The sequence below is a fragment of the Melospiza melodia genome, chromosome 3 (assembly GCF_035770615.1).
Source record: "Melospiza melodia melodia isolate bMelMel2 chromosome 3, bMelMel2.pri, whole genome shotgun sequence".
NCBI lineage: Eukaryota > Metazoa > Chordata > Aves > Passeriformes > Passerellidae > Melospiza > Melospiza melodia.
In genome coordinates this window covers 108,251,642-108,261,760 of record NC_086196.1, presented here as the reverse complement: position 1 = coordinate 108,261,760, position 10,119 = coordinate 108,251,642, and the positions used below count along the sequence as shown (strand labels likewise).

The 10,119-nt window shown below is 39.5% G+C and overlaps 1 protein-coding gene across 5 annotated transcripts in view; it reads right to left on the bottom strand.

Moving 5' to 3' along the window:
- Window positions 1-6,477: 6,477 nt before the first annotated feature.
- Window positions 6,478-10,119, bottom strand: part of SPTLC3 (serine palmitoyltransferase long chain base subunit 3) — an 86,569-nt gene continuing 82,927 nt past the window's right edge. For all 5 annotated transcript variants that reach the window (XM_063152531.1, XM_063152532.1, XM_063152533.1 and 2 more), the window contains 2 exons: window positions 9,255-9,384; window positions 6,478-6,951 (listed from right to left, as the gene is read on the bottom strand). In XM_063152531.1, coding sequence (XP_063008601.1) covers window positions 6,838-6,951; window positions 9,255-9,384 — 244 coding nt within the window. In that variant the 3' untranslated portion in view covers window positions 6,478-6,837. The remainder of the gene's footprint in view (window positions 6,952-9,254; window positions 9,385-10,119) is intronic.

The window sequence follows — 10,119 nt, the reverse complement described above, 5'->3', positions numbered from 1 at the left end:
AAAGTGAATGGCAATTCCAAAACCTTTAGGGAAAAACCCATATTCACGTATTGGGACCAGCACAGAATGAATACTTTGTTGCCAGTATTCCTTTTTTTCTTTTGAGGTCCCTTGTCCCTTGCTCTATTCACCACCAGGATATTCCTTTACCCATCTGTTAAAACCCAGCATGAAAATCAGACAGGGCTCTTGTGCTCGTTTCTCACTGTTTTACATTTGAAAGCTGGCTTTGCTCACTGCAATTTTCAGTCCTGGAAGGCAAGTATCACGAGTAGCCAAATGGAGCCTGCCCTCAGAGGAATCTGCTGTAGCTGCTTACCTCTCAGCAGCTTCCTTCACAGGGCTAGTTCTGAGGAAATACAACTTTTTTATTAGCTTATCATTTTCCATTGGGACTGGAAGAGTTTTGTGGAAGAAAATCCCAGAGCATCTGTAATTTAAAGCACTGTCCTCTCTCTGTTGGGGCTGTTTTTCACCTGTTTCCACAGTATCACTTGTCCTGAATAGAAGACAATCCTTAGTTCCACCAGTTTTCCTTATTTTCTTTGCCCTTGGTTGACATCTAACATTCCTATTCATGGAAGAACAAGGCATCTCTCTGCTTTTTGGCTCCACATTGTTCCTCCCATGTTCCAAACCACCAAGGAACCTGTCTGCTGCCATGGACACCCCCGTCCATGGACACCACTGGCGTGGTGGGATCTTTTTCCCCTCTAGTGTGAAAATGTCTGTCTTTTATTTCTCCCTTCATTCTCTGCTGTGGAGTCTCAGTCCTGGCTGTCTCCACTGTCTTGTCATTTGGTCTTTGGGGGGTAGTTTCCCTTTCTTTCTTCTTTGCCTCTGAATTATCTTCCTCCTCTAGCTGAATAAATTTGTTGCTCAGCTTCATCTCTCCCACAGTAGCTGATTTCATCCTTCTCCTGCCCTTGGCTAGAGTCGTCCCATGGATATCCCTTTCCATCTTTTTGCTCTCTAGGCCACCTTCTTATTGAAGAGTTGAGTGCTAGTGTTGCTTCTGCTCTCTCCTCAGGGTGTTCCTCAATCACAGCTTTGAGTTTCTCTCTGAATTTCAAGTTATGTCCACTTATCTTTTTTGCACTGACATCATTTTGTCCATGAGTGGTCAATTTATGTTCTATATTTATATACCTTCCATCTTGTGCCTTGATGTGAAACTGGGAGATTCTGCAGCCATCCATCATCCTGTGAACCCTTTTCTCTTTTGTCCCTTTCAAATTATTCTTCAGAAGAGCATAACTGAATTAGGTACCAAAATTCCATGGATTCTTGCTAGGTGCACTGGTTTATAATAAATGTTACAGAAACAGAAGACTATCACAAGCTGTTAGACAATAAAAATCCCTGCAACATAATCTGTTGTGGTTGGACATTTTATTAAAATCCTGGATAGTAATTTACAAAAAAAAAGCTGACATGCAGGGTTTGGATTTAATCTTCACATTTCCACTGAAACTGTGGCATTGTTTGAGCACAACAGCTTCAGGATCCTGGCAAAAAAAGAGTAAAACTGTCCGAGCTGTTCCACTCTGGTTTGAATTATCCCTCTTTTTATTTATTTGTTTCTAGCTTTGAAGTCTGTGTACTTTAAAAATCAATGAACATTATATTAACAAGCAGACACTAATTACATTTTAACAAACTGGAAAGGCTTGGCTACAAATCTTTGAAAAGATAGATTCACATTTTAAAAAGCTTTCTAATCCAACTGGCATCATTGTCATAAGACACTGACAAAGCCTGCACAGAATGGAAATGCTAAAGGAATCTGTTTACCAGAATTTTTTTTCCTATGATTTATAATTAGTCTTCATCATTGTACTGGTTCATACTCTAGGTCTCGTAAACAGAGTACTTGTGACTTTTACAGGATTAATGGAGACATTCTAAGATATAGAAATTAAAAGATCACTCAGATAATAGCAACATTTCACTCTTGTAGCTCTTCTCATCAGTTCAACTTCTTGTTTTACAAACAAATTAGGATTGCTATCAGAGTCCTATAGAGGGATAGAAATGAGGCAAGGAACACTAATGTTTCTCATCTGCAATTGCTTAGCAGAACAGAGGCACACCAGAACTGGGTCTCTTGTATGCAGTTTAGAGCTCTAATTCTTAGGCTACAGTGGTTCATTGAGCAGATTCTAAAATATGGGCATTGAAGTAAGCAGTGGGAGTCAAAGAGTTTGTATCAGGATTTTCAGCATATCAGGAAATGCCAAAAATAAATAGATGGTCCTGGAACAATAAAAAATATCATGCCTCTTCTGGCCACTCTGAGAGTAGCTGTGTCCTTGGCGTGAGGGTCGCTGGAAAAGCAGCTCCCACATGAAACTAGAATCCCCAGCAATGCACTCTGCACAGATGCCCTGGGATGACTTTATGATGCTTGTATCCCCAATTGTCTGTTCTGTTCATGCTGGACAATAAGTTTTGCACCTTTAAGACTGGTTCCAAGAGCGAAGTGGGAGGAGAAGAAGCATGTAGTTTGTTATCAGAACCTGCACTTGCTCCCTGTACACAACTGGACCCAGTCCAAGTCTCCAGGTCTACCACATCTCTCCAGATCCTGTAATGGCACTACACTTAGGCTTTCCATTTGGTTAACGTGTGATATAAGTGCATTTATCTTTGGTTCTTTATGCCACTTGTTAGTGACATGCTACATATGTGGAAACACACTCCCCTCTACTAAGTGCTGAGCAACCAGCCTAACTCAGACCCTGGACTCCTGTTCCAATGGTGCTGAACTATGATTTTGTGTGGTTTGGGGACCAGCTTGACAAGCCTGAAGTTCTACCTCTGAAATGGATAAAGTGAGTCCTCATTATCTTGTGACTGATCTGCAGGGAGCACAAACCACCCTGGATGCGTGAGTAAATGAAGGAAACACCTTGATGCTGTTTTTAAAGGCATCTAATGTTCAGCTTCCAATCATGGCATGAAATCTGCCCTTTCTCAGCTGGTGGTGAGGTTTCTTTAAAATTTGGTCCTGATCTATGTTTTAAATTGAAGAGCAGTTAAACCTCATGAACAAATAAAAAGCAGATCATGTATTAGAGAGTCTCCATTGGATTTTGAAGTAGGCTAGAAAGCACATAAACACCTTTAGTACAGACTGCTTTTCTTACACCACTACTTTGTTCCCTGTCACAGCAGAACAGGGAAATATGCAACACACCTTCAACCAAACATTTTCCAAAAAAATAAAAAGAAAATAAAACCCAGCTGAAATCCTACCTTAAACAGATCCACTTCATATCTTGGTCCCCTGTGAAGAGCAGCAGCTGTGAAACAGTCCAGAGACACCAGTGTTCAAACCCCTCTGAAACAAATGCAGGCAGCTCACCTCACACTGACAGGTTCTCTCACAGTTGTACTATTTTTAAATAGTACTAGTTGTAAATTGCACTAGTAATTAATTGTGCTAGTTTTAAACCAACAGTATTGACTTCAAAGCAAGACTTAACCTGATCTACACTTGTATAAATGACACAACAAGCCCATTCTTGGTTCAACGGCTTGGGTAGTTCAGATTTGGTTCGTCATAGGAATTTATCAACATCATGCTGAATTTATCAAGGAAAAAAAAACCAAAACTTTTTTACTTGAAAAGGAAGGATTAAGTTTGCAAGAGCTGATGAGAATACCAGGAAAAGCAGGCAGTGAGGCTTTGCCCAGAAAACCAACTGTTGCGCTCAGGTCCACTTCAGCTGCCTGTGTGTTTCCTTCAACAGAGAACAGCAGAACAGAGAGAACAATAGAAAAAGACAGAAGTGGAGGGGGGAAACACCTTGACAAGTTTGATAAGTTCAGGAGATGAAGACTTTCTAAAAGATGAGGAAGGGTAAAAGTGCAGGAAAGGGCAAACAATTCAGTTTCTCTGTCAAACAGAAACCCTAGATATATGATATTTTCCCATATCATAAAGGTCAATCAAGGCTTTACATAGGATAACAGGATGCAGTTTGCCCACAAAAAGTTGGTGTAGTTATACTTAATCCACTGGATTAAAATATGACAACTTGAGCATTTTTTTAAATTTATGGAAGGCAGCTCTTCAAATCCTTCTGAAGCAATTAGAGGGAGCTATATTTTCCAAGAACACACGTGCCTGAAGAGGGAGCACATTCTAGGAAATACATGATCCTGTGCTAGAGGTGCAAATTCCCTAATGGGTACTCCATCAGATTTTTTCAGACTCCTGCTAAAATAGAGTCTTCAAATGCTGACCAACTCTAAATCTATAAAAATTGAAGCAAGCCAGGAAAAACTCCACACTGTTAGAAAAGCAAATGCCAGATTACAAACCTCATGGGGAAAATCTAGAAGACTGAAGTTCCTGGGAGTTTTATTATTGTACCAGTGGAGCAGAGATTTCTCCCTAACTGTTCCCCAAGCCCAGGGGTAGTCAGTCTGTACTTCCTCCAGTGTGTAAGGGATGGAAGAAATCAAAGAGAGCACATAATAAATCAACTGACAGTCTCTAAAAAATAGCTGTCCTGTCTCCTTAATATGAGTGAGAGTAATGTTCTCAGGGCAGGAAGAATTCGGCTTTAGACTGAAAACATTCCCCTATTGGGGTACAGAAAGTGATCACTCTGTACTTTAATCAATCTCAGGCCTCTCTTTGAGGGAAATAGTGTGTTGCCTGCAACAGTACATGTAATAATGTTTGCTGAAATATAAACTGTGGCTGTATACCCCAAAATGGAAGGTCAGAAGTCAACTGAGGATCTGGCCGCAGAAGTTCAGCAATAGAGATCAAAAAGGAATATATCAAATCCAGTACTTTTCCTCAAGGAACAGGTTGCAGAAATTTCTCAACCCATCTCCTTTCATAGTAAGTGCACTCACCCTGTAACAAAACTATGCACTACAAACTGCCAGAGTACTCAAAGATGAAGTTTCCTAATTTCTCCTTGTCCTGTGCTTGAGTATTTAAATATTTATACAGTGAGTTTGCTCTTATCCACAAACACAACTCCCCTGAACCTCTGCAATGCTTTTCCAGTCCATCTACCACAGTGAAGAATCACGACACTTAGTCCTCCCCCAGCCCTTGATAAATATTTCCTAAAGCCGACATTTGGGATTACGGAATGTGTTGTAATCAATTCTTAAAGTTATAGCACCACTGGATTTTTATTAACTTGCACAACAACAACAACAAAAATCCAACAAAAAAATGGGCCCTCATAATCAGTCAGCCTTGTTATATCCTGAAAGCTGCTTTAACAAGCAGGGAGTAATATAGTGTAATTGGTACTCCGCAATTTAATTGTTCTGTTCTTAAATCTAATATTGCAGCTGTGGGTTAAGTTTACACCACAGCTTTCAAGAGAACATGAAAGTGTGGTACATCTGTGCAACAGAAAGCTAAACATCTCTCATCTGATGTGTTTACAATGACATTTGATAGCGTGGAATTGTTTGGAGCTCATTCTTAAAGCTGCAGAACTGCTTTTCAACGCTGGGAAAAAAAAAAAGGCAAAAGCCTCCAATCTCCTTCCAGCACCAGCCCACACAGACCTGATGCTTGTGGCTGCTGGCATTGCAGGGAACTGCTGGCTGGAACAATTCCTTCAGGTAGCCTTGAGCATTTGTCACTTGGGCAGTGGACAAGGGGACAAGGGCATCTTCCTCTTGAGAAGATACAATAATTATTTGAAAAACAAATGACTCAAAAAAAACCCCAACAAAAACAAAACCAAAAAAACCTGAACAGAACAACTCTTGACATGCATAAACCAGACAAAAATATTTCAAGAAATGTTATTTCATGGATGACTGTAGCATGTATAGAAATGGTGGAGTTTTCTGTTTAGCAGGTGGCAGAACTGCTTATGGTATCTTCAACTTCACATAACTAACAGCTTCAGCATTATGTACTTGTTAGTCAATTTATGAGGCCCATAAGTAGTTCAAGAAACTTAGGAATGAGCCCATAAATGTCATCTGCAGTTTGTGAACTGCAAGTATCTGACTGTTTTGATCAAGGTTTTTATGGGAAAGTTAAATGTTTATTAAAATTATTTACTACTGCCCCACAAAAAGGGAGCAAGCCTGCTGAAGAACTTAGGTAGTGATAAGATGTGATAGGTTGTGGGTCAAATGAGTTGGCAGAAAAGCATTTCTGTTTATGTTTAAGCCCAAATTTTTATACAATTCAAAGTTTAGAGTGCATTTAGGTGCCGAGGAAAGGTCTGTGGAGAGGAGGAATTTTCCCTTTCCCATAACCTGCTGTCAGAAATACATGATCTCATCAGGCTACTTTTCTTGTTCTCAGCATTAGCCTTTTTCTAACACCTTCTGTCCTTGGAGAAATGCATGATAGTGCAACTTAGTTAAAGAAATCACTTTCTGCTCATTCCTTTGTAGCAGTCTACACCAGCGTCTTGATTAATGCTCTTTAACAGATCAGTCTCACTGATGAAGCTCAGCTATATTACACTGGAATCTATTAACTTTTTAAACTTTATTATTTCAGTCACAATTAAGACTATCTGAAGCCTCTTCATAAAAAAGGGCCATATCAAAAGCTGTACGTTAACAACCGGATCAATGGATGCATTCACTCTGCATCAAAAATACCTTAAGAAGGACAGATCTCCTGGGGAGGCAAATCTGTATCAATATTTCAGTCTCTTGAATACAGAAGTTTGATACAACGTGATGCAACACCTGAGCTTCCCCTCCTTTCAATTAACTGAGAAATAAAAATTGTCCTTAGAAGGGAAGAAATGCATTTGTATTGTTTCGTTTTCAGGTTTTCCGCCCTTTCATAGCATCATAATGTTCTTTTCATGGGTGGAAAACTTAATCTTCAAGTTCAAGCCTAGATTCTTCATACAGTTCAGGATGAGCTGACTTGGAATATCGGGAATATTTCAGATGTAGAAAATCACCCAATTCATCCAGAGCATTCAAAACCTGTAAGACCATGAGACTTTGTCAATTCTATTGGAAAAGAAATGAACTTCTGCTAACTTTTACTTTACTGCAGAACAAGAAGATTATTTTAAAAAATCAATTAAAGTTTAAAGAACAAATAGGCAAATTTTGCATTCAGTCCACAACAGTGAACATCAGTGCAGTTGTAGATGTACAACAGCATCTATGAGAAAGGAATTTACTCCTTCAGTAGGTTATGGGTTATTAGTAAGTACATTAATTGAGCACAGATGAAAAAAATTACTTTTTCCAAAAGCACAGAGAGGTAACAACCAAAATAAAAAGTTATCTTTGCATGTGCAACAGAAATGTGTGAGGCTATACTTCAGTATTCCTCTGTAGCTCCCAAAGATTGGGGTTGCCAATGCATTTTCTTAGGTAGTACTCTGTTCAAAGTGCTGAGCAGAGACAGCATAAATAGTCTAAATAGTTTAAGATCATTTTAGTGAATGCCATTATTTTCTATATCACAGGGACAATTTTTTCTTCATTAATAGTGTAATGCAATTTGCTGAACTGTGTCCCCAGCTCTCAGTGGATACAAAAATTAGCTGAGGAACTCTGTACCATAGGGAAGCAGCTCAGTGTTTTGCAGCATCTGACCCCTATTCAAGAGCAGCCAACTTTTTGGCATCAAAGAAGGAAACTGCAACTTTGATTTTAAGCCTGTTTCTGTTAAGCCACTAAAACAAGCTCATAAACAAAAAGTAATTTAGAACAAAAAGAAGTAATTTAGTAATGGTTTATGCAGAAAGATAGCTTCCAGGTCATTAAGGAAGTTATTCTTGGGAGCTTGCCCTTGCATGGATCTTCTCTCTTTAGCTGCAGGCTGATATACAAAAACATTTGTTTTCATTGTGCTTGTTACCTGTTGTTACCCTGGATTTAGGCACAGCCACAAAGTGTTTTGTCCTAAAAGCTTTCTTTCTGCAAGTAATTAAACTCAGAGCATTTCCATTCCCCCATGCTGAAAGAGTGCCACAAATACTTGGCAAAAGCACAGCATGTTCAGTGATGGCTGGGGAGTGACAGACCTTCCCTGGAAGCAGCAAGGTGCAGGTAGCAGGAAGTGAATGCACCATGATGGCCCAAAAATGAGGTGGGCTTGACACTTGGGGATGGGGAGAAAGGAAAAAATCAAAGCAGCAACATTAAGAGATAAATCTTCAGATCAACTTCATTGCCTGTTACATAAGCCAAAATCCTTACAGTCAAACAGCAAAAGCTGGTAAGGACCAACACAAGAACATAGCCATGCTCTGTTCTACAAAATGGTACCTTGTTAATAACTACTGAACCTTTAAAAGCAGCAGGAATTTTACACTGCACACATGCAAAGCAGGTTTTTTGATGTTGTTTTAAAGCTACCTACACTGGCATGGGAGCTGCTCAACAGCTCCATACATCCACATGTATCTCAGGATGCAAAAGGAGATTCAGGAGCTCTCTGAAGGCCCCAGTGCTTGTCTGCATGAACCACAGGCACATTTAACCCAAATGCCTTTCCATGTTCAAGGATTTTTGGCTTTGACCATCAACATTCGTGCAAAGAGAGGAAAAGCAAAGCCTGAAATTTATTGTTAAGCCTCTTTGCTTCATGCCTGTAAGTTGGCTTATTCTGAGAATGAAAGTATCTCAAGCCAGGCCAAAAACACCTTCGGCAAAAAAAGGAAATGAAAAATTTCAAAGAGTTTATTTTAAACATATTTCCATGTTGGAACAGAGGTTTATGATAGAAGTCTCAACACACTCTTAATGGTATTTCTGATATCAGAGAAAGACACAGAACTGAGACTTTCCAGACAGCACCAATTAAACTTGATTAGGTTCAAACAGTTCCAAAACTGTTTGCAATTTCCACCTGTACCCCCAAGGCTGTCCCATATACTTCTGCAGTTCAAGAAACACATGGAAATATGGAGTGGAACTATGGGTATGGAAAACTTGATTTTCAATTATTTCCATATAGTTTCAGGTTTCCTACTCTGATAGTTTTGACATAGGATTTAACTTTTGTCTTGCTGTGCTTTTCATGTAGGTTTTTATTAGTGATGACAGATTTGGTCACTATTAGAAATAGAAGAACATAAGAAGTTAACTGACTCATAACTCATTTCAGAAAATAAAATGTATAAGGCTCAAATGCCTTTAAAGATCAAGTGCCAAGGCCACAAAAACAAACGTAAAAATGAATTATTGAGATTCAAAGTAACAGAGGCAGAGCTTCTCCCGCTCTCCTTGGCACCTGAGGTTGATTTGGGCAGGACATGTGCTGCACTCACCGTGTCCAACATCTCCCGTGTATGTGCAGCTGACACGCAAAAGCGAGCCCTGGACTCTGTGATAGGAGTAGCTGGAAACCCAACCACAACCACCCCGATGTTCTTTTCTAACATGCGTCTTGCAAAAGCCCTGAGGAGAGAAAAAGCAGAAGGAGAAAAATCAAAAATAAATTATCCCCAATAAACTGAACACAGACAGAAAACATTCACATATAACGCAACAATAGGTTAAATCCTGCTTTCAATTGATTGAATATTCCCACTGATTTCCATAAAAGCCAGAATTTTACCAGCAGGACTGAGATTCTTTGCTGCTTAGCAGCTTATGAAGTCAAGTGGGTGTTAAATGTGATGGCACAGAGGGCTCTGCAGGTAGACACGATTCATTATGCCAATGAAAATCTCTGAATACAAATCAAACCATGTGGGCATTCATAGTCCATAAGGATGGAAGAGGCTGGGCTTGTGGAAGGTACAGATTCTTGGTTCCTGAACACCAATAGGAATAAACCTGAAATCTGTGTGATGGTTTATTTGATCTCACAATTGATCTGCTAGTTAGGAAGGCTTGTGTAGCATGTAGGAGACCTAAAACACACAGCCACCCTAAGCTACCTACAAATACTTTCTACAGCTCAACACTTCCATTATGCTGCTTCTGTCTTCTGGTCTCTGTGTCCAAGTCAGTGCACAAGTGGTGCTTGAGATGAACTGAATGATAAAACATGTAAAAACCATTCAAAGATCAGATGGGGAAAAAAAAGCATCCTTCTGAACCAGTTCATACATCAAAGGCAATGCGTCTCCTTTAATAATTACAAATTCAAAATCAAAAAAATTCAAATTCAAAATGTTATCAAAAGTA